This window comes from Chiloscyllium plagiosum, chromosome 38 (genome assembly GCF_004010195.1).
Source record: "Chiloscyllium plagiosum isolate BGI_BamShark_2017 chromosome 38, ASM401019v2, whole genome shotgun sequence".
In the NCBI taxonomy this organism is placed as follows: domain Eukaryota; kingdom Metazoa; phylum Chordata; class Chondrichthyes; order Orectolobiformes; family Hemiscylliidae; genus Chiloscyllium; species Chiloscyllium plagiosum.
In genome coordinates, this window is record NC_057747.1 from 945,154 (window position 1) to 970,476 (window position 25,323).

Genomic DNA, 25,323 nt, shown 5'->3' on the forward strand with positions numbered 1-25,323 from the left:
TGTTTTAGATAGTTTCCTTTAATCTGCGGTAAAATGGAATTGCTTGGAGAAGGGGATGGGACATCTGTGCAATTTGTGTAACCTGATAACGAGTCTGCCTGGAGACCAACCCACATGATCTACTCATTATGGAGACAAGAAACATAAATCAAAACCTACTCAAAGTCAGCTGCAAGTTCGAAAACTAGGAGACAAAGGAGAAAGGACCTGGTCTTACTGACGACAGACACTCAAAATCAATCAGACAGAAAGATTTTGGGGAGGAGGCCTAAGCAGGTGCTCCTTTGCCAGCCTGATGATGCTGTTGCTTTAAAAAGATTGCTTTGTCTTGGGTTTTTTTTTGAAGAGAGGTTGTAAAGGTAGAGGTGCCAAAGTGCCTACAGGAGACGGCCTATATCAACAAAAGAGGTCTGTATGCTTTTTGTTAAAAAAACAACTGAAACGATGGAAGGGGCATGGCCAGTTCTCACAGAGCATGCTTTCTAGATTTTTCTAGCTGTAGCATTCAGAAGAGTTGGGAGCTTCAGTAAAATGATTCCTAGCTGCTACATTCACTTAAATCTCTCTTGATGTTGTTCCCTCCTAGATTGGAAAACTGTATATAAGAATCTGTGTCTGAAGTTACCTTTTTTCCAAGGGGTGTATTTATGGGATGATACTGAATCTATTAATGAGTACTGTATCTATTTTTCAGTTAAGGTTGTTTTTATTAGTTGTTATTCTAAATTCCTCTTTCTTTTGTTTGTATTTTAACTATCATGTTTAAGTAAATTGTGTTTTACTTAATGTCGATTGGTTTGAAAAGTCACATCACACCTGGAATATCCACTTCACATCTACCTCTAAACTAAGAAAAAGTTAGGGTGTAGGTCACCTTCTTTGATGGGGGTCTGGTCTGGTCCATAACAGCCAGTCAAAAGAAAGGGAGTACTTAAGGAAAGTTATGCTGGAATTGGAGGGAGTCCAGAGAAGATTCACTCAGCTGCTCCTGGGTATGGAGGGATATCCTTATAACAAGAGGTGGAGTGGGTTGAGCCAGTACTCATTGCAGTTTGGTGGAATAACCGATGACCTAATTGAAATACACTTAGGGGATTTGACAGAGTAGATGTGGAGAGGTTGTAGGAAGATTGGGACCAGAGAGTATAATCTCAGAATAAGGGGTTACCATTTCAGACAGAGATGAGGAGATATTTCTTCTGTCTGTGGGTAGTGAATTTGTGGAATACTTTAAAACAGAGGGCTGTCAAGGCTGGATCATTAAGTATATTCAAGTTTGAGATAGACAGATTTTTAAGATGAGAATCAAAAGTGATGGGGAAAAGCCAGGAAAGTGGAGTTGAAGATTATTGAGGACATTGAATGGCTCAGCAAGCTCGATGGGACCAATGGTCTGCATCTGCTCTTATGTATTTTATTGTCTTATGGACTACTTTTGGGTTCATCCAAGCAAGGACTGATGAGGGCTTTTTGAAACCTTGCTTGAAGAAGAGTTAAGAATCGAGGAATCTTGAGAGTGTACCTTGTTACTGGGAATCCATTTGTATTCAAAAGATTGAATGAAGAGGACAGCTTTTAAAAGGACACTGGAAGTTTCACCCTAGTGCAGCAAGGAGAAGCTCAGGAATTTCATACACAAGACTGAGAGTGACTCCTGCTGAGAGTGTGGAGGAGGTATAGTATGGTTTGGGGTTTTCAGTGATGTTAAGAAGTGAATGCTGACAATAGCTTTAGCTGTAATGTAGTAATTACCTGCAAACTAATGTTTGGTCAATGTTGATTCTAATTTGTTTATTGTAGTAAAAGTCTTGAGATGCAAAATCTCATTATGTAACCTACGCAGGGCACTGGGAAGTTCATATCTTTCTTCAGTCATTAATGGAATCATAATACATCACTGTAATCATACCACCGGATAGGTCCATCTCAAAAACATGACCATAAACACATTGTATTTTTTCCTGAAACAATTACTTACGTGTCTCCATTTTCATCCTGAATAGCTGTCAGGTGTCTCTGGACAGCTAATAGCATGCGGACGTCCCCAGTGATGGCATAGTCCAACAAAGCTTGGGCTGTACGCTCTGTAATCTGGAGAGCTCTCAAGTGAAGAAATTGCTCTGTAGAATGAGAGAAAAATGAGTGACCAGCATTTCCCACTAAACAGGCTCTACATTCTAACAGGGGAAAGCCATTCAGTCCTTGAGTCCGTGAGGTCATAGCTTAATTACATACGCCTGCACATGCCCCGTACCCCTTAGTACTTTCGCTAATTTGGCCTATTTCTCTCAGTAGCTTTAGCTAATTTGCCCATATTCCATGATAACTTCAGCTAACACAAATTTGCAAAATTCTTTTACAATTAACAAATTTATAGGTGAGAGTCCCAAATTTCTACCATCCCTAATGCTTAAAAAGTGTTTCCTAATTTCACTATTGAAATGTCTGGCTGTAATCTTTAGACTGTGACCTCACATCCTTGATGCCCCAAAAGCAGAAAGAGTATACTGTATCAATTCTCCTTCATATGACCCCATAAACTAGTTTATGGAAATCTCTTCTTGTAATTTAACCTGTGGTTTCATGTTTCATTGTAGTAAATCTTCACTACACTCCCTCCAAAGCCAATACTTCGTTCTCACTGGTGCCCTGCTCTAAGCAGGATTTTATATAAGTCAAGCATCAAATTTCTCCTCCTCTATATAAAGACCAACATTCCCCTAACCTTTTGAATCATTTTCTGGACATGTTCATGATAATTTAATGATTTATTTACCGGGATTTCCTCCACCCCCAAAAGTCCATCGTTCAAGTACAAACTGGATGATGTCACACTTGCCTACTTTGAAATATATTACGCCAAAGTTTTGCTCCTTCTCAGCCTGTCAATATGTCTTGGTAATTTTAATGTTTCAATCCACTCTGTACAATATCACTTAGGTCTAAGTAAACTTTGACTCAACATGATTTTCTACACAATCACCTCAGTCATTGTTAAAATACAGTGAATAGTTTGGTAGTATAAACACAAGATCATAGGTTCAGTGCAGGACACCACTGTGCCCATTACCCAGTTCTGGATCTCCCAGTACTCAGCCCATTTCCTAACAGGCCAATCATTTGTCTTCAATCCTACAAGCTTCCACCTTTGCCAACAATCTCTGATGAGGCATTTTTGTAAATGAGTTCTGGAAGTTCATATAAATGACACAGGCAGACACACCAATAACATGCAGAGATATCCCTAATCTACAATTTTAGTCACCTCTTGAATACATTCAATACACTTCAGCAGGAATGGCCTATCCTCTACAAACCTAGGTCAAGTTTCTTTGACCAGCTAAAATAAAAAGGAGTTCCGTTGTTCTACACGCAATTTCTCAACAATGATTGTTAGACTCTCTGCTCTGCAATCTTCTGGTTTCCTGTCTCACCTTGTGAAGAGTAGAGTGGCTGGCAATTTTCCAATTTAAAGGACTGGTTTCTGATTCAAGTTAGAGCAGACAATGTGTCACAGTGGTAGAAACAATGACTGCAGTTGCTGGAAACCAGATTCTGGATTAGTGGTGCTGGAAGAGCACAGCAGTTCAGGCAGCATCCGAGGAGCTTCGAAATCGACGTTTCGGGCAAAAGCCCTTCATCAGGAATGTGTCACAGTTATGAGTGTAGAGTGGGAAATTGGGAATAATATAGGTAGCAGTATCTTTTTTGGCTGTACAGACTCAACGGGCCGAAGGGCTACTTCTGTACTATATGATTTTATCAACTTTAGAATAAATTTAAGCCAGTACTTCTCAATTGGACAAGACAATTTCTGATACAAGTTCATTTCAACAAGGAGAAGCCAAGGCTCGAGCTCCTTGGAGACAGAGAAAATGGTGAAATGGAAGCATGATACACATCAGGTAAATTATTCAAGCAAGAGCCAGACCAAATATAATAAGAGATGCAATTGATTGAACAATGAGATTGGCAAAAGGGGATGAATTGACAGTTAATATAAAAATGAATGCAAAGCTCTTTGCGCAGTCTGTAAAAACTGAGTGCACTGTAACAGGCAGGATGCGGCCTCTTGTATGGCCATGCAAACTCACTGCTGCTCATGATGAAGGCAGCTGCTACATCTACAGGGATCTACACGACCTGCTAGTTCCAGTGTAGTACATGGTCAGTACTGAAGGAGTGCCGTACCATTAGAGGGTCCCTTCCGAGGGAGCATTGCGCTGGCAGAGAGTCAGTGCTGAGAGAACATTGCGCTGGCAGAGAGTCAGTGCTGAGGGAGCACCATACTTTCGGGGGGTCAGTACTGTGAAGGTGCCACATTGTCGGGGGGTCAGTGCTGAGAGGGAGCGCTGCACTGTCAGAGCTCACTGTTGAGGAAGTGCTGCATTATCAAAAGGTTGCTTGTCTTGGTTTGAAGGTTTTATTTTGATGTACTATTCTGTATAAACTTTTATACTTTTACAGCACAATGCAGGATTCAATGTCACTTATTAATGGTTGAATCCACCTGAGGTGCTACATTAATGTATACCTGAACCCTCCCAATTCATTTCCTCCTCAATCAGTCCCACCCCACTTCACAGCCTCATTAGGATCATTACTTCTTTTCTGTGCACCAGCTCCTCTGCCTCAACACACACCCTGCCTTCAAACCCGGTCACCACTCACACAAACTCAAATTCATCGACATGGTGTAGAGAACCGACCCCGTGTGACTCAGCTTCCCATCACCAACTACTCGGGAAACCCTGACAATTCTCACACTCATGAAGCAGCTATGCCTTCCCCTAATTCAATGCCTCTTCTCCAGGATCCTTTGCAGAGTCCTGTCAATGTCTTTCTGATAGTTCTGGTACACTGCATCCACTGCATGTGCCATCTTACCTACCTGAACGAGTGGGGAACTGGTGGGCCTCCCCTGAAGAGCTGTCTGCATTCTGGGCTGTGTGTTGTGATGAGGTGGTGTGCTGGAGGCTCTGCCCAGTGGTTAGTTCCATACACCCCTGTGGTCCTCCGGAGTGCTGCATTCCCTGTTGGAATGTGCAGTGTGGGTTCCCAAAACTGTTCATGAAGCCGATAGAATTGAAATTATAACCTGTAAAGAGAGCAGCAGAGGTCGTGAGAGTGCTCATGGAGCTCAACGTTCAGTCAACTGGCCAGCTGCTCCACACAAGATAACATCATCCCCCCTGTTCATTCAACCTCCACTCCCTTCCCCTGTCTCCACCCTCCTCCGTAGTTTCCCAGCCACTGGTCTCCATCTCCCGATAAAGGGATTCAAACAAGATTGAAATTCAGCCCTCACCTCCTCCCCCTCCTCTTCCGCCGAATCCTGTAGCTCCCCCTGATGAGCCCGCTCCGCCAAAATGATCCGAGAAGTGAGGGAGTCTCTTCTGCCTTTTCCGATGGACTTCTTCTTTGTCTGTTGGAAGGAAAATAAAAGAGTGATGCAAATGGCTGCCGATTAAATCAATGTTTGCACAAACGTAATCCGCCCCTTCTCCCGTTAATATCTAACTGGAGGGAGATTAAAGCAGAACACAAAGTATATTCTGTTTGAAAAACCTAGTGGATCAATCAGTACTGCAGCTCTGTGAGCTTTCTCTCCAATGTTGGACACACTGATCATAACAAAGATGCTTTCCCCCTTGTGATTGAGTCTGTAACCAGAGGCCATAATCTCAGAATAAGAAATTGCACATTTAAACCAGAAATAAGGAGGAATCTCTTCATTCCGTGTAGTGAATCTCATAGGGCAGTCAGGGCTGGGTCATATAGTATGTCCTCGGTTGAGATAATAGATTTTCAGTCAGGAAAGGAATCAAAGGTAAAGGCAGGAAATTGGAGTTGAGGATTACCATATCAACCATGATCTCATTGAAAGGCAAAGTAGATTTTGTGGGCCAAGTGGCCTACTACCGCTAATCTATCATACGGTTTTATGGCAAGAAGGGGTGAGGCCACACAGGACAAGGAGAAAGGCTACAATGATTTCCACAGATTCACTACACGGAGTGAAGAAATTCCTCCTCATCTCCTTCTTAAATATGCAATTCCTTATTCTGAGAGCATGTCCTCTGGTCATACTCTCCCACAGGGAGAAATAACCTTTGTGGATGATTGGCTGGGCTGTCTTGAGTGGTTCATGGTCACACTTTGGGTTGAGATCAGCTCATCACTTAGGCCTGGAATTTCCAGCTCACTCTGAACCTGCCTACTGTCACTCCCTATTCAAGACAAGGAGCAAGATTGCCAAACTCAATATGCGCTTCATAACCAGTGTGTCCAAGACTGGACAGAGAGCTCACAGGGCTGCAGTACTGATTGATATACAAAATTTTTCAAAACAGAATTTGCTTTTCTTTTAGTCCTGCAGGGGTGTAAATTGAGTACAAAGTTCTGAACAGAGGCCTGAAGATTGGAAAGTGATCCTGAGCACCGTTGTGTGTGTAGGTTTGCTCTCGGACTATGCACATTGATGAGGATTCTTACCTCTTCTCCCCTAAGGGAAACAACTACCATCGAGTCTCTGGCAAACACTAACATGGGCCAAGTAAAAACTGGGTCGTTTTCTATCTGTAGGAGGTCGCTGTGTGACAATCATCTGTCAGTTTAGTTGCAATTCGCAAAGTAGCTCAATAACATTGAGATGTCCTGAGGTTGCAATAAAGCTATTTTTAAAATATGCTTCCAGTTTTCTTTCAAAATCTCAGGTTTGATTTGTTGACCTCTCAAACAGCATTTGGAAGTTTCTCTGCCAGTGAGAGTATATCTGGGCCCCCCAGCTCCAGACCAGGACTACAGCCTTACCTTCCACTCGAGGGCAGTACGTAAATGCCTTGGCCTCACTGGTTTCTCCATCTTTCTTCCTCTTCAGTTGGACAAAAACGGTGATTGGTTTCTCAATATCAATATTCCAGTATCGTGGCGTCCGGAAAACAATGGCAAACTGAGCAATAAACAAAACCCACAAAGAAATCACATTTCCAGATATTTGCACAGCTACCAAACAGTAACTTACAAATGGACAATATCTGGTGAACATTAGGCAGACTGGAATCCTGCTCATTAAACTGCAATAGCTCAAAAAAAACAAATCGTGTTCCCATGAGAGGGAAGAGTTTCAAAACTCAACTGGAAATTCCAAGCACATCAATCAGGCTAATGCTCCAGTGAAGTACTGAAAGTGGGTCAGAGGGTCAGAGCTGAGGGAGCTCCGCAATGACAGAGGGTCAGAGCTGAGGGAGTGCTGCATTGTCAGTGTCACTGTTGACGGAGTGCTGCATTGTCAGAGTGTTAGAGCTGAGGGAGTGCCGCATAGTCAGCGGATGAGCACTGAGGGGCTGCTGCACTGTTGGAGGGTCAGTACTAAGGGATAGCCACATTGTCGGAGGTGCCTCTTTCAGATGAGGCGTTAGACAGACAAAAAACAAAGAAAAAGAATCCTTTAAGGCAAATTAGCTAAGAGGAAGGAGACAGAGAGTGAAGATAATGGCGAGAAACTGTCTTTAGCATGAGATGAGTACTGGTGTCCAGCAAGGAATGACCTCTCAGCTATTTATTTATTAATGACCGGAAAAAAAGACATTTCCAAATCTACTAGTGACCCAATAAAAGGCAGCATTGTAACCAATGCAGATGAAAGTCTAAAATTACAAGGAGATACGGATTGATCAATAATAAAATAGTGGACTATTTATTTCAGTGCAGGTAAGTGTGAGGTCATTCACTTTGGAACTTTGCAAATGATGAGAGTGTAGGTTCAGAGAGAGCAAAGGGTCCAGGCATAGAGATCATTACAATGTCAACAAACAGATAGAGAACATATGAAAAAATGCAAGTTTTTTTATCTCAAGGATGAGAGTAACGGCATGCTTCAGCAGCTGGAGATTATCTGTGTATCTGGTCCTTCAGATACTGGTCTTGGAGAGGGAGCAATGTAGCTTTACCAGATGAGGAGAGCATAAAACAATATCTGTTGTGCCTGGAAGTTAGAAGGTGAAACGCTGATTTGATTGAAGTTTCAGAGTTGTTCAGATATTGGTCACAGAAACTAAGTATTTCAACCTGCTAGGGTTGCTAGGAATACTGAGGCAGAGTTTACAAATTAGTGCTCAGATGTTAAGCCTGGATGTCTGTCTGTCTGTCTCTCTCCTTCTTCATATTTTTCACCATTTAGGATACAGTCCCAGAACATAAAGCCCAGCAACAGACAGCAAGGGAGAGTATAGCGGCGAGAGAACATGCACAAAACCAGGTACCCTGTAGTCAAAATGTTCATCAGGACAGCATTTCAATGAACTGCAGGGATTTATTTACCTGTCTGTGAACATCCGTAGGTCCAAAATCTCCGTAGGCCTCCCACCCATTATCATCGTCCTCATAGAAGCGCACCTGGATGTCATCTGGAAAGCAAAGTATTTTGGTATTGGATTTTCCGATAGGTAGCAGCAATACTGAGGGAGGAGGAGGAGGAAGGGTGTTGGGCAGCCCTATATCACCCAGTGGAACAGTGCAGTACTCAGAATGGATTCCAATTCTTTTACTCACAATAGCAGAGAGAATATAGGAACTAGGAGCTGGAGTAGGCCATTCAGCCCTCGAGCCTGACCTGTCTTTTAATACAATTGGGGCTGATCCCATCTTTGCCTCAAATCCAGTCTTTCCTACCCACTCTCCATAACCTTTCAGCTCATTACTAATTAAAAATGTGCTGATCTCCTCCTTAAATTTATGCAATGTCTCAGCATCCACCACACTCTGGGGAAGTGAATTCCACAGATACACGACCCTTTGAGAGAAGTAATTCTTCCTCATTCCTGTTTTAAATCTCTTACTCCATTAGTCGGAAACTACTCCTCAGGTGGCGTCATGATGGGCTACTGAGCATTAGGGCATCAAAGCCACAGTTGGCAGCCAATTGAAAAATGGGCTGCTAAGAGAGACAGTCAGTACAAATCAAATACAAAGCACATCAGGGGAACTTCAGTCTGAGTAACTTGAGATGTCGGCTGGAGGACATTGGGTGGATTCCCCTGTATGGATTTTCACAAGGATTTTGGTCACATTCTATAATCTGCAGCTAAATCCAAGGCCCAGGGGATTGGGAACAAACCAGCTGAGATAGACCTTTCCGGACTGACAAGAAGTAGTGACTGCTTCCAATAACTCTCCTCTCTCGGGAACAACCTCTATGTGTATCAGCGAGAGAAAAATGGAAATCGAGGGGAAATTCAACCAAACTCTCAGGTAGTAACAAGCGGTGGTTTGTGGGAACTATGAGGAAACAGGCAAACAATTCTAGAAACCTACTACTATGTCTGCTCCATGAAACTCAGGCAGCACATTCTCGATCATAATAACTTTAACACAAAAGACGTTTCCTCCTGTTTTAACTCACTAAATCATTGTCTTACTTCTTCCAACTGAGACAGTTTCCCTTTATTCACTACATTACAACCATCCATGATTTCAACACTTTCTTAAATCACCTTATAACCTCTTGTCCTTAAGAGCTGAAATTTGTTCAGCCATGACCCTACCATCTGGCATTAGAACCTTACCTTGTTTCAGTGAGACCACCTCTCATTCTTCTAAACACCAATGAGTGTAGGTCCAACTTGTGCAACCTTTCTTCATAAAACTAACCTTTCATTCCAAGAATCCACAGAGTGAACTTTCTCTAAGCTGCAATTTTAAACTTCTTTAAAACTGTATACAGTACTCCAGAGTTCTGAAAAGGGTCATTGGACTCAAAGCGTTGACTCTATTTCTCTCTCCACAGAGCTGCTCACTTTCTCCAATTATTCCTGCTTTTGTTACAGCATTCCAGATGTGGTCTCACCAACATTCCCTCCAAGCTCCACCCAGCCACTGGGAAACCCCATGCACATCGATTGCTGTGCTTCCATTTCTAGAAGCTTCCACCACACATTAACCTTGGAATCCACACAGCAGGAAAAGAAAATGAGAGCGCGCGTTGGGTCTTCCCAATGTCCTGTACAGTTGCACAGACTTCCCTACTTTTATGTTCCATTCCCTTTGGAATAAAGGCTAATGTGCAATTTGTCTTCCTAATTACTCCTTGCACCATACAGTATGCTGAATGGTTGTGGTACATATACAAGGCACCCAGATCCATCTGTACCACAGCATTCTGCAGTTGCTCCACTTAAATATTCCACTTTTCTATTCTTCCTGCTAAAATGGACAATGTTTCATTTTCCCAAATTATATGTTACGTGCCAATTGTTTGCTCATTTACTTAGCCTATCTCTCTGTATATATCAATTGCATCTTGTCATTCCTATCCATCTTTGTATCATCTCCAAATTTGGCTAAAATACAGTTGGTAACTTCAAAGTTATTAATTTAGATCATAAACAGTTGAGGCCCCAGAACTGTTCCCTGTCCCCAGTTTGCCAACCTGAAAATGATTCATTTTTTATTGACTGTTTTCTATTAGTGAGCCAATCTTCTATCCATACAAATATGTCACTCCCAATACCAATGCAGTCACCTTTTATGAGGCACATCATAATTCAAATACATCTGCTTTTTTCTTATCCATCCTGCTTCTAACATTTTCAAAAAATTTTCAATAAGTACCTCAAATACAATTTCCCTTTCACAAAAACATGTTGACTCTGCCTGACATATTCTGATTTTCTAAATGCTCTGCTACTATCTCCTTAATAATGAATTTTAGATTAATTGACTACTAATCTCATAGTTTTGGGTCTCCCTCCTTTCTTGAATAGAAGTGTTACATTGGTTTTTCAATCTGTGACCTTTCTAGAATCCAGCAAACTTTGAAGTTTGGAAGATGACCAGCAATGCAGCCACTTCATTTGTGGCCCTAGAATGCAGGAATGCCCCGGAACTTTAGCCTCATTAGCTTTCCTGGTCATTTTTCACTAGTGATGATGAGAACGCTTGAGGTTCCTCCCTCACATTTGTCTCTCAATTTTTTGCAATTCTTGTGTGATATTTTTGCAGTTTTTACTGCGAAGACAGATGCAAAATACATGTACAAACTCCCTGCCATTTTCTAATTTCCCACGATTAATTCCCCTGGCTCACCTTCTCAAGAAACTATTCTTGTCTTAGCTCCCATTTTCATTATTATATCTTTGATGAAGCTGTTATTGTTCATTTCATATTTCTTGTTAGTTTTCTCTCACATGTCAATCTCTCGCTATAATCCTTTCGGTCATCCTTTGCTGGTTTCTAAAATGTTCCGGATCTTCTGACTACCACTAACATTCACAATATTTAACGTCATCATTAAATCACAGAATTGTTACAGTGCAGAGGAAGGCTATTCAGCCCATTGTGTCTGTACTGGCTCGCTGAGCATTTTAACATTGGCACAACCTCCTACCATTTTCCCATAATCATAGATACTGCTTTAATTTTAAAAATTAAATAATCCTCTCTTGAATGCTTCAGTTGAATCCATTTCCACCACATTCCCAGGCAGTACATTCTAGACCCTAACTTCTAGCTGTGTGAAAACATCTTCTGCAAAACACTTTCAAACTATGCCCCATAGTTCTTGATCCATTTACAAGCACAAACATTCTCTCCCTATTCACTCTGTTCAGATCACTCAAAATTTTGAAAACTATCTGTAGGGATTTTAATGAGGTCAGCCAGGTTGACCTCATGGAATAAGCGAATACATCACCTTATCTTTCTCCACATTGAACCTCATCTGACATCTATTCTCTCACTCCACCAATTTGTCAATGTCCTTTTGGAGTTCCATGCTGTTCTCCACACAGTTTATAATTCTTCCAAGTTTTCAGTTTATAAATCTCCCAAGAGTTATGTCATTTGCACACTTTGAACTGCCCACTGTACGCCAAGATTCCAATCATTAGTATATATCAGGATAACTAAGGGACCCAATACCACTCCTGGGGAACTCTACTATAAATGCTACTTCAGCCGAAAACAGATCAATTTACCTTTGCTCTCTATTTACTGTCACTCAGTCAATTCTGCATTCATGTTGCCACTGGACCTTTATTCCATGATCTATCACTTTCCTCAAGTCTATTGTGTGGAAGTTTATCAAAATGGCTTTTGGAAGTCTACCTACACTGCATCAACAACATTACCCTCATCAGTGGTTAGCACTGCTGCCTCACAGCGCCAGAGACCCGGGTTCAGTTCCCGCCTCAGGCGACTCTGTGTGGAGTTTGCACGTTCTCCCTGTGTCTGCGTGGGTTTCCTCCGGGTGCTCCGGTTTCCTCCCACAGTCCAAAAATGTGCAGGTTAGCTGAATTGGCCATGGTAAATTGCCCATAGTGTTAGGTAAGGGGCAAATGTATGGGTGGGTTGCGGGTCGGTGTGGACTTGTTGGGCCGAAGGGCCTGTTTCCACACAGTAAAGTAATTCTAATCTAATCTAATCTAAAAAAAAACCTCGCTGTTACCTCTTCAAAAAACTACATCAAGTTAATGAGACATAATTTTCCCTTGAAAAATCCATGCTGACTGTTCCAAATCAATCCATCTTTTTCAATGTGCCTATTAATTGTTTTTAGACATTTTCCTACTAGTGAAGTTAAACTTCCCCAGTTAACTACAGATGATGCACCCTTCAAGTACAGTCTCTCTCCTCAGTTTTGTTGAGAGTTAGGAAATCTCTCCTTAAGGGTGGGCCACTGCCCCTCTGAGAGGAGATGCAAAGAGGCTGCAGAGGTGACTCCGTGAAGAGGATAGATTGAAGAAGTTGGGACTCTTCTCCTTGGAGAGAAGGTGACTGATTGAGCTGTTCTAAATCATGAGCGGACTGGTGTAGAGTAGAAAGAGAAACTGTTCCCATTTATAAAAAGGAACATGAATGAGAAGGCATGGTTTTACATTCAAATTCGATGAAAATCAAACAAAAAATTGCAAAAGCAGCAATGTGACGTGAGAAAGAAATGTTGTCACACAGTGAGTAGTGGGATGGGATGGAGACAGGGTCAAACTCAGGCATCCAAGAGGGACATTGGATCATTACTTGAATAAAAGTAATGTGCAAGGTTCTGGGGAAAAAGCAGGAGACTGGCACTCAGTTGTGATGCTCATTTGCCCTGGGATTCAATGAGACAAGGTATTGGTGTGACTACACGGAGCACTGTGCACAGTTTGGTCACCATACACAAAGATATATTTGCCTTACAGTGGGAACAATGAAGGTTCACTAGATTCCCTGAAATGACAGGCTGTAATAGGAAGTGACATCGAGTAGAATTGGCCAATTTCTCTGGAATTTGGAACACTAGGAGTGGTTTTCACTGAAATACATAAGATTTGGAGAAGGTTTGAGAGGATAGATGCTGAGAGGGCGAGACCTTAATGAATAGTGAAGGAGACATGAGGGACTGAATGGCTTACCTCTACTCCTCATGTTGTGTTCAACAAGACATGTTTGGCACTCCATACCTTTAATAATAAAACCATGGAACCTGTTCAATTTAAATAAAAACTGCCCCCATAACTTGTCACTTTCAAAATCAAGAACAATTGACAGAGCATCCTGGAACTGACCATCAGAAACCACTGGCAATGTCCTGGAACTGACCATGAGAAACCACTGGCAGTGTCCTGGAACTAACCATGAGAAACCACTGGCAGTGTCTTGGAACTGTCCATTCAGAAACCACTGGCAAAGTCCTGGAACTGACCATCAGAAACCACTGGCAGTGTCTTGGAACTGTTTATCATAAACCACTGGCAATGTCCTGGAACTGACCATCAGAAACCACTGGCAGTGTCCTGGAACTGACCATCAGAAACCACTGGCAATGTCTAGGAACTATCCATCATAAACCACTGGCAATGTCTAGGAACTATCCATCAGAAACCACTGGCAAAGTCCTGCAACTGACCATCAGAAACCACTGGCAATGTCCTGGAACTGACCATCAGGAACCACGGACAGTGTCCCGGAATGGACCATCAGGAACCACAGGCAGTGTCCATCAGGAACTATCTTAGTCAACTTGACTTAGTAGGAAGCTGGCTTTGCCACTAACTTCAAAAAGAACCCTTTGTTCTCGCTGTTTTGGCACATAACTACCTGACCTATTCTCAACTGAAGACATGATTTCTGCTTCACCACCCCGGCAGTATACTCTATGATTTGGAATAAATAAGATTCAATGGTATAGCTGTACTGCATACAAAAGGTTTGCTGTGTCAAAGACCTTTGGGACAGTCGTTACAAGTGTAAAATTGCAGATCAAATTAGAGGCCTGTATTTTTATCCAAGGGATTCAGTAAAGGGAACACTGCTTGGACAGCTCCTCAGCACAAGAAACCTTGTCCCTTTTCAGGGCAATGTGACTTTTGCACTGTACCATGTTCACTATTACTCAGCAATCATAACCTCCACCACAGCCCCAGGCCGATACCTTTGCAGTGATTCCTGCTGTTGGCTGCAGGTGGGACCAGGCTCAACTTTGCTACATTTCCACAGTTTCCCAGCTTTCTAACGTCACAACATTCTGGGACGAAGAACAGCCATTCTGAGGAATTAGCCGACCCTGATTGTTCATGAAACAGTGCCCCACCAAACCCAGCTAAATAGGGAGTATCTTTGCCCAAACTACTGAACACAAATGGCCTAAAGCCCGTTGTCCTTTGAGCTGAAAAGCCTTACCTTTCTGAACTTTGTCACACAAGAGGTAAATCTCATCCCCGCCAGTCACACAGCCTGATGTTTTGTCCATCCTGACAATCTTCAGATTGGAAGCATTCGGCGCCTCTGCCAAGTAGAAAAGATTGAAAATAACAGCATGACAAATGAAGAGAAAAACAGGCAAAAGCAAGCTTCACATGCACATCTCAAAAACAATGCAAAATCAAAATCTGACAAGATGTCATCAATCCAAAACACCAACTCTTGTTTGTCTGTCCGCAGGTGCTACCCGATTTCTTGAGTATTTGCAGCATTTGCTGTTTCTAATTTACGAATCTCCAGCATTCACTGCATTTTGCTGCTGCTGAAAATGCTTCAACAGATTTAAACTAAAAAAAAACAGATGGATGAAAATCTGATCATGATCCCTAACACGGGGAATCATTCATTTTCATAAATGTGGATCGGGAGAATTGCAGAGCTGGAAGACTCTGACTCTATCCTTGCTTTCCCTGATTACCTTCATCAAAGTGTTGTCAGTTACTGTCAGTCAGAGTAAGAAGACGATGTGATCATGTCTTTTTTTATTGTCTGTAAACTCAAATAAAATGGTGCAGAAATAACTGCAGGGAATTTCCCGTTGTTGAGTCTTTGCTATTTTAATTGAATGTGCAGGAAACACCAGGGGAAGTCCACTGGGACAATCTTCCCATACTGTGTTTGGTATTAGTCACAAAATGCCCAGACTCGGACTGGCTCATGAGATTTTGCTGTGTCTAACTTTGAGCAACCAGCCCATGAGCAGTCAATCTGCAAAATGACTGACCTCCACAAGGGACCTGCAAATGGGCCAGCCTGACAATACTCACCCAAGACATGTTACCCATTGATCCCAGTACAGGGGCTGGGTGCACCACGCACCATTTTTTCCAGTCCCCACCGTCAACCCCATGTTGAACTTGGACTTTTATATCTAACTGCCTTTAATCATTTCAATCTTACTCTCTCTCCATATAAGACCCTCATAGTTCTCTACATATCTCTCTGTTTTCACAGCATTGCAAGAAAGAGTCTATTGCCTCAATCAGAGATTGCTTTCTGTTTCTTTACCTGCATCTCCCATCGAGTGAAATCAGTTCCCCACTTTAACACTGAGGCCTCCAAAATCAACATTGGTTAAAACAGTCACCATTAGATTAACCTTTTAGTCCAGATTTTTTTTCTACTGAATTTGAGCGCATGCCCCCAGATCATTAGCCTGAGGTTCTGAGGAAGGGTCACTGGATCCAAAATGTTAACCGCTTTCTTTTCACAGGTGCTGCCAGACCTGCTGAGCTTTTCCAGCAACTTCTGTTTTTGTTTCTGTTTTCCAGCATCTGCAGTTCTTTCAGTTTTCATTAGCCTGAGGATTATGGATGACTAGACTTTACCACGATACTATTGTCTCTAGAGGAAAGACCTGTGCAGAGTAACTTCCTTTGTGTCAGATAGTCAACTGTCCAAGCACCAGGGTGACCTAGAACAACTTTGCCAGGTCATTTCACAGAGTCCTCCAACCCTGTAAAGCTGGTTCATTACCGGTCTGTCCCCCTCCAGGCTGTTCTCCACAACACAAGATCCTCTGTGTCTAAGTGATCAATCTTTAGACTTTGATATCAATCTAGGACTTGCTCATACCAAGATATTCAGCAATGGATCAATTAAACAGTTTTCTAAAGCCTCCATTTTTCCTGTTGACTAATACAGTCTCATAGATTCTGGCCGCTGAGCTAATCTGGAAACGTAATGGATTTTACTGGGATTTCTCAATGACTCAAATATAGTCTGCTTTCAGAGGCAGGTGCAAGTTTTCATGTTTCTTTTTGCCTGTCTCACACAAACCCTTGGCTGTCGCCTTAGCTCAAGGTCAGAGATCTCCATTTACAACTTGGTCCCAGTCTCAACTTTCCCATGGTTACATCCAGTCCTCTACCGAATTACTTGTTTTCTCCATTATAACATCACGCATGTTCTCTCTGTCTCCTGCCGAATCCTCCTTCCACAATCCATCAAATTCTCAACTCACATCCTACCCTTCCCCTTAATCACAAACAAATTATGACTTGTCTGGAATGGATCACCTGAGGATTTTACCCAAACAGCTATTCTCAATGAGCTGTACTGGGCCACTAAAGCCGTGTACACTGACTCCAGGAATCTTTCTCATGGTGTTCAGATCTCTCCAAGGCCTTCCCAAGCTGGGGTTGCTAACTATTGAGGTGTGTATCCCCCTGCATCCTGCAGACAAAGCAACCTCAGCATTTCCCCAGTGACTGAGCTCATACGGAGTCTCTACATTGCTTCACCTTCCCCTCCCCCGCTTAATCCACCTCCAATCTTCAAACCATTCTCTCTTCCGTCACCTCTCTCTCTCCCCCTCATTCCCCCCTAGAATATCTATTCTCCATTATGAAATTCTCAGTGAGATTTCTTTGTACAGTTACAATGAAACGTCAATAATTGTTACAGCAACAGATGCTGATTTAAAACTTTTCTTTAAAAAAAACCAATCATTTTACTTTCCAATTTGCAGTGAACGTTTGGTTTCATGGCTTAGTGCTCAGACCCATTCCCATTGGTTAGCACACTGATGAATTGGGCTCCAGTGTTTTGCATAGCCTTGGGCATGGAGGCTGGGCCAGCTGCCACTCTCTGCACTAGCCTCAAGGGCCCACTAATGGTCCAGTGACAGTTGGCTGTCAGGGTGGGGCCAGGTGGAGCAGTGTCCAGTTGCGGTGACCAGCCATCACTGGCCAAGAGCAGACCTCTACTGCCCATCCGTTTTCAGAATGAATGACTCTTGGCAGCTATCTGCTAGGAAGTGCCCTCAGTTCCCATCCCCAATGGGTCAATCTGGATGGGTAATCCCCATCTAATCCCCAGTAGGGAATGGCTCAACAGCAAAGACTTGTGTTCAAGGCACTTGTGGTACTCAGTGATCAAATAGAAACAGTGAAGGGCCCCTAAAGGTATCCCTTGCTTTACTCTCACATCGATTGCAATGGAGAGTGTGGCCATGCCAATGGCGCCCTTCCCTGTGTGAAACTAGGCAACTTACTGGCTGCTCTCCCCCCCCATCCAGGGGCAGGTTACTGGTTCCCTCATCTCCTCCCCTCCCTGCACCCTATCCAAGTGTGACCTGTTCACTGGGAATCACCCAGTGACCACCAAAGCCGTTCCTAGGCATTGTAAACACTGCGTTGATTGATTGTGAACCTTCCGGAACTTTCTCTGCACTGGCTCACAGCTGCACTTGGGACGAATACCCTCCTGATGTGTGAAGTAACTTTGTGATTGAAGTAACACGGTAGCATTAAGGACAAACACACACGCTGGGGCAAATTCCTTCTGGTTGTGTACATTTTAACTGTCAGAAAGACCAGTGTTTTCCAACTTGAACAGGACTGACCTTGCTGGTCACACTGTCGCCCCACCCATCCCCCGCAACGCATTGTTCCACACCCTCACGCATTGTTAACCCCACCCCACACACACTGCCCCATTACTTACTGCTGTCGAAGATGGGGTCAGAGATGACAGATTCAAGTGGCCGTGTATACATGCCGTCACTGTCAGGGAGGTAAGCTGTGAACTGCAGCCTCACAACGCTCAGATCCATCTCCTTGGCTAATTGCTCAGACTCTTGGCGAAACTGCTGTGCTTCTTGAGCTGGTTTTAAAGAGAGTCATTGTTGGTTATTAATACCCACATATAAATGTACATGAAACTCTTGGTGTCAGTGTTGTGTAACCCAGCAGCCCCTCAGTAACTGAAGCACTGTTTTATCAGTCAGTCACAATTCACCGATAATAAAACCAATTTCCCAGAAGGTAATCCTAATCCCTATGAGAATCTATCTTTGTTCATCAGTACATGCCAAGTTAACAATTAAAGTGTCAGTTTTCAGTGCCTTGGTGTGTCTGTTTGGCAGAATCTTGTGTTCCATCGTGTTTACATACAGGAACATAGGATTTAGAAGCATGAGTAGGCCCTTCAGCCCCTGAAGGATGCTCTGCTGTTCAATATGATCATGACTGATCTGGTTAAGCCTTCATTCTCCTTTCCAGTCTGCCCCCATTACCTATGACTCCCTTATCAATCAAAACCTAGTCTAACTCACCCTCACCACTTTCACAGGAAAACAATTCTAATTTCTATTTTAAATGGGAGACCGCTTGTATTTAAACTATGACCTCTAGTTACTCCCTCTCCAACATCGGGGAGTGGGGAGGCACTCTCTCAGAATCCACCCTGTCCAAGTCCCCTCAAGCCTGTAGGCCAATTGCTTGTTTTGAGAGATTGTAAATGTCAGCAGTTTAATAAATACTGTCAGGATGAGAATGCTACATACCCAAGACAGAGGCCATTCAGCCCTCTGGCAGCTCCTCCCATGTTCCCAGCTTCCAAGTTATTGATTATGCAGCTGATCCAGCCCAGAACTTAGGTTTTATTTGGTTATTCTCAGGTTTCTTTCTCGCTGAGACCTGCCCTGCACAAAGAACTTCACCAAGAGATCAAAGCCCATCTCACGTCCTCTCAAACTGAGGCTTTCAAATTCCTGGAGCTTTCTGTTCATGGCCATGGCACAGGTCAATGAGAAGGTTAGATTGGACAGGGGGTGAAGGTAAAACCAGGCTGGTTGGAAGATAGGAACTAAGTGTGTTTCAGATGATTTACTTGTGGGCAGGACACCACATTTCTCTGGGAGAAATAATTGCAAAAATTCACCATAATGTGCACAATGAAATTCTTCCTCATCTCAATTTTCAATGGATAGGAACTAAGTGTGTTTCAGATGATTTACTTGTGGGCAGGACACCAGTTTGAACCAGGTAGACAGAGTGACCCTTCTTTTGTGTTGTTCAATATAACTGATTTGGAACATAGGAATAGGTGTAGGCTAATCAGCCCATCAAGCCTACCCCACCATTCCAGATAAGGGTTGATCATCTCATGTTATCAGCAAATCCTGTGATATCATTCGTCTTCAGAACACTATTGATTCCTGCCTTTAACTTGCTCAAAAATTAAGCTTCCACATTTCTCTGGGAGAAATAATTGCAAAAATTCACCATAATGTGCACAATGAAATTCTTCCTCATCTCAATTTTCAATGGTTTGTTTCATAAACTATTTCCCTGGGTTCCACAGTCAACAGACCTCAGATAGATCCTAGGAGAAAATGAGGACTGCAGGTGCTGGCGATCAGAGTTGAGAGTATGATGCTTGAAAAGCACAACAGGTCAGGCAGCATTCGAGAAGCTGAAGAATCGACATTTCGGGCATAAGCCCTTCATCAGGAAAGGCTGATTCCTGATGAAGGACTTATAACCAAAATGTCGATTTTCCTGCTTCTCGGATGCTGCCTGACCTGCTATGGTTTTCCAGCACCACACTCTCAACTCAGACAGATCCTGTCTATCTATGACTCTATATATAACATTTTTTCAGCAACCTGCTCAGAGATATTATTACACAGCTCTGGAGCAGATGGGACATGAACTCAGGCCTTCTGACTTAGAGTCAAGATTAGAGTGGTGCTGGAAAAGCAGAGCAGGTCAGGCAGCATCTGAGGAGCAGGAAAATCGACGTTTTGGGCAAAAGCCCTTCATCATCTCCAGCATCTGCAGTCCTCACTTTCGCCTTCTGACTTAGAGGTAGAGACATTACCACAGCACTAGAAGAGCCCTCCTCTCTGTATCTGTTTTGGCACATCGAGTAAGAATATATCTGCCTACGAACCATGGGTTTGTTGCTCTGTCCTCTCGAACGCTCCACAATTGCTGGGACTGACCCTGTCCTGAATGCTCCTGACACACTCCTCCATACATCAACAACTCAACTCAGTTCCTGTGGGGGTCAATGTTCAAATGCTGGCACCCTGCTCACATTATCCCAGTGTATTTCTTCCTGCCTTATTTGTTGCTTTTATGCTCAGAATCTACCTACAAACACCCCGATAAATAAAAAGGGCCGCTACAGAAAGTAGAGTTCCAAACAATGCCTGGGGTAATGTCAAAGTGGCTTCTCTATGTTCCTGCAATGGCCATCCTCACCTGATAGAATGGCCTTGTTCAGAAAGTTTTTTCTGTCCAAAGGATTGCGCTGGTATGTCTCATTAAATAACCTGTCAAACAGGACATCCGGAACATTCTTCTTTGTGACGTGCAGAATACCCAGGTTAGTAAACCTAGAGAACAAGAGTAGAGAGGTTGAGTGTCCTGAACAATACACATCTGTGGGCTGTGCTTTCTGCTGTCCTCCTTGCTACATTCTCTTAACACTCTTAAAAATTTAATGTAGTCAAATTTGTTGAAAAGCCACAAATGGTGAGGAAAAGAAGTTGCGAGGAGGATAAAAAGGATCTCCAGAGAAATACAGGCACCTTAAACGGTTGAAGATAAATTTGGTAGATAGAGTGTAACGTGGGGAAAATGCCAAGCTTTCCACTTCGGCAGACAAATAGACAAGTTGAATACTGTTTAATTGGAGAGAGGCTTCAGAACGCTGAGGCGAGTGATCTGAGTGACATGGTATATAGACATATAAACATTCACAGCACAAGAGACCATTTGACCCATCCTGCAGGTGTTGGCCAAAGATCAGCCCACGCTAATCCCATACTAGCTTTTGGCTCCAAGGCCTGGAGGATATAACAACAAAAGTGAATATATAAATACTACATAAATCTAGAATCAGGAGAAAAATGTCAAAATATGGTGTTTAAGATGAAGGTGACAAGAACTCTCAAAGGAACCTTTTGAATTACATTAGTGTAGTGACTATACTTTATAAGAATTTGTGACACACCCTGGTTCATAAATCTTAAATAGGATTATATAAATTTGAGTTTAGATTAGATTACATTACAGGCCCTTCGGCCCAACAAGTCCACACCGATCCGCCGAAGTGCAACCCACCCATACCCCTACATTTACCCCTTACCTAACACTACGGGCAATTTAGCATGGCCAATTCACCTGACCCGCACATCTTTGGACTGAGCTCTTCCTTTTTTGATTTATTTTATCCTTGTCACTTTCTGAAAGCTGAAGTGGCCTGTTATAATGGGCCTTAGTGCATTTCACCTGCAGAATCCAGGTTGAGCTGGGATGAGTCTCAGCGCTTGTGAACTTACTGTGCAGTCATGTCCTTGGGACCCACTTGTACGATACAGACTCCATCATCAGTACATTGTTTCCCAACCAGGCTGTGAGCATGTAGTTTAGGAGGGTCTTTGGCTGTCACTAGCTGCACAACAATCTTTGCATTCCCAGTGTAATTAAAAATCTGTGGCAAAATTAAACATTCAATTCAATAAAAGAAATCACTCTAACATTTGTCCTCCCTTCAATGTTCCTCACACACTCTGACCTTTGCCCTCCTCATAATTCTCCACTCACACTCTGACCTTTGCCCTCTGAGCTGCTCCTCATGCACACATTAATCTTTGTCTTCTGTAAATGCTCATCACATACTCTGACCTTTTCCCTCCTCTCAATGCTCCTCTCATACATTGACCTTTGCTCTCTTAGTTGCTCCACACTAACCTTTGCCCTCTGTAAATGCCTGTCACACACACTGACCTGTGCCATCTCTAAATGATTCTCACATACTCTCCAAACACTTCTCACATAGTCTCTGACTTTTGCTCTCTCTAAATGATTTTCACACATTCTCCACACACCTCTCACATGCGCTCTGCCCTTTTGCTCTCTCTAAATGATTCTCATACTCTGTCCTTTACCCCCTCAAAGTCTCCCCCCATGCTCTGTCCTCTCAATGTGCTTCACACTCTGACCTTTACGGTTGGGTATGTCTTGCGATTCTTCTCGCTGGATGCTCCAGGCAGGCCCCCGTGGGAAGGCCCTTCACAGCCATAACGGAATCGGAATCCTCTCTGCATCAAACACATGGCAGGTTGTCACAGAGAGCAGACTATCAACGTTCACCAATGACATCAAGCTTGGAAACAAAAACTCAACTTGCTGAAGAAACGCTGCAGGTTTGGCAGCATCAGTGGAGAGAAAGCAGAGTTAACGTTTCGGGCCCAGTGACCCTTCGTGAAACTTGGAAATGCAGGGAAGACCCAAGAGGAGGGTGGTAATGGACTTTAGGACAAAGACAACTTGGTGAAATGGGAAGACATTAAATTTCTTGCAGAGAAGTGTGAAGCGAGAAATTTTGGTCAGAAGAACAAGGAGACACCATAAAAAGAAATGGCGCAGTTTGAAGAGGGACCAGGAACACAGAAGCTTGGGGATAGGTGCACACCAATTACTTAAGGTTCCAGAACAAGTTGACAAGACTGGTCAAGAGCAGATAGTTTTATACATAGATGCAGTGTGTCCAAAAGCAAGGACCTGATGCTGAACCATTAAGTTTACCAGGTCAGCCACAGCTAGAATATTTCAGGCAATGCTGGGCTCCACTCTTCAGGAACAATGTCAAGGTGGACAGGGTGAATAGGAAATTTACGAGGAAGGTACCAGAAATGAGGAACCTCTGACAGATTCAAGGAGCCACAGTGGTCCCACTAAACAGAGAAGGCTGTAGCGGGGTGTGGTGGGGGAAGATTTGTGAGGTTTTCAAATTAATCCAAGGTTTTGATCAAGTTGACAGAGAGAAATTGTTGTGCAGAATGGTCTGTATCCTGTGGTTACAGACTGAAATGAGCAAAAGATCCCATGGGAATAGGACAATTTTCTGTGAGAGGGAGGGTTGGATTTACCTGCTTCGGTTGTTCTGTAATGGCCAGGAAGGGGCCAACTGCTGGATCTGGAAGACAAGAGGAGTCACAGCTTCAGCAAGACTTTCACCTGAGCCTGCTCCCTACCCCGTCAATTCCCCAAGCCCCAGTCACTCAATATCACTGAATTACAGAGTTCCTCCACACCACACCCTCTCAAAGCACCCTCACTCACACCCCACTGTAGTGATTTTAACAAGCTCAGCAGGTGGACCTCAGAATATGAACTCTCTGATTGCACCAGATTAACAGCCCGAATCAGGGAGCTCTGGCTGACATGGGAAGCACAGTGGAGGGGCAGCACAGTGGCTCAGGGGTTAGCACTGCAGCCTCATAGCGCCAGGGATCTGGGTTTGATTCCAGCCACGGGCGACTCTGTGTGGAGTTTGCACATTCTCCCCATGTCTGCGTGGGTTTCCTCCAGGTGTTCCGGTTTCCTCCCACAATCCCAAAAGATGTACAGGTCAGGTGAATTGGCTGTGCTAAATTGCCCATAGTTAGGTGCATTAGTCAGAGGGAAATGGGTTTGGGTGGGTTACTCTTCGGAGGGTCAATGTGGACTTGTTTGGCCGAAGGGCCTGTTTCCACACTGTAGGGAATCTAATCTAATCAAATTAAGGAGTCCTGAGGTTCTGTTCACTCAATTAGCTGGATCAGTGTCAAGGGTACTCTTTGCGTAAATAAAGGGTTACATGATGACAGGATAACAGCCTCTGAGGAGTTATTTCACCGCCCCTCACAAAATGCAGATCTCACACCCTGCACTAACTCAAAATATAGACCCCATACAGCCAAAATCTAGAACTCCCCACCCTCATACTTAAAACACGTACTCCTATCCCCACACTCAAAATACAATGCCAACCCTGAACTCTCTCACTCCCCCTTACACTTTCACACTGAAAATATGGACCTCACCCCCACATTCAAAATACAGAATCCCTAAACTCAAAATTCAGACCCCACACTCAAAATACAGATTCCCATCCCCACACCCAAAATATGGACCCTGATACTCAAAGTACCAACTGCCACAACCCCTGCCACCGCATTATACCTCCCATGGCCACCTCACACTGAACACAGGCCTGCGGTTCCAGAGCCCTGTATTCAGGGGTACAGATTCCACCCCGGATCAGACTGATGCTCAACATTTCCTCAGTGCCTCCACCTCCCCAACCCCCAGAGCCCACTTACATGAACTGAGTGCAGCTTCGGTATTCAGCAGGTTGAGGTCCAGTTGTCCAAAATCATTGCCTCCCTGAGAATAAAGATAGTGATCATAGTCAGCAATGTGCTGGCTGCAGAGGCAGAGCAGGATTCGTTCAAACATGGCGCTGTACTTACATCTCGTGTTCCAAGACTGTATGTATCGTCCATCCTGAAAACAACACAGAGAATTGCTATCACTAGAAAGCCGCACCAACTTTCTCACATTCAGACACCCAGCACTCTGCCACTGTAAACCCTAGAAGTCACACAACACCAGGTTATAGTCCAACAGGTGTATTTGAAATCACAAGGGCTGTTCTTTCATCAGGTGAAGTCAGGTGACTCAGTACTGATCCTCTAACAGTGCAGTGCTCCCTCAGTACTGATCCTCTGACACTGCAGGGCTCCCTCAATATTGATCCGACAACAGTGCAGCACTCCCTCAGTACTGACCCTCCAATACTGCAGCACTGACTCAGTACCGACCCTCCACCAATACGGCACTCTCTCACTACTGACCCTCTAACCATGTTAGCCAGAATTATTGGAATTTTTGTTCCCTCCACAGGAGCTCTGCAGTCTTTCTGAAGGCTTTCCTGCTGTCGCTGTAAGTTTGATAAGGAAACATTCACATGGCCCATAACATTCTCACAGTAAGGAGATCAAATCTTAACTGAATAGAT

At 43.5% G+C, this 25,323-nt stretch overlaps 1 protein-coding gene across 4 annotated transcripts in view; it reads right to left on the reverse strand.

Moving 5' to 3' along the window:
• The window catches only part of LOC122541742 (nuclear factor NF-kappa-B p100 subunit-like), a 62,227-nt gene that overhangs the window by 14,276 nt on the left and 22,628 nt on the right, over window positions 1-25,323 (reverse strand). For all 4 annotated transcript variants that reach the window (XM_043678641.1, XM_043678638.1, XM_043678640.1 and 1 more), the window contains exons 2-14: window positions 24,776-24,809; window positions 24,626-24,689; window positions 23,411-23,457; window positions 22,481-22,579; window positions 21,818-21,969; window positions 20,736-20,869; window positions 18,190-18,348; window positions 14,662-14,766; window positions 8,323-8,408; window positions 6,814-6,952; window positions 5,309-5,425; window positions 4,892-5,098; window positions 1,979-2,120 (exon numbers count right to left, since the gene is read on the reverse strand). In XM_043678641.1, the coding sequence (XP_043534576.1) occupies window positions 1,979-2,120; window positions 4,892-5,098; window positions 5,309-5,425; window positions 6,814-6,952; window positions 8,323-8,408; window positions 14,662-14,766; window positions 18,190-18,348; window positions 20,736-20,869; window positions 21,818-21,969; window positions 22,481-22,579; window positions 23,411-23,457; window positions 24,626-24,689; window positions 24,776-24,809 (1,485 nt within the window). The remainder of the gene's footprint in view (window positions 1-1,978; window positions 2,121-4,891; window positions 5,099-5,308; window positions 5,426-6,813; window positions 6,953-8,322; window positions 8,409-14,661; window positions 14,767-18,189; window positions 18,349-20,735; window positions 20,870-21,817; window positions 21,970-22,480; window positions 22,580-23,410; window positions 23,458-24,625; window positions 24,690-24,775; window positions 24,810-25,323) is intronic.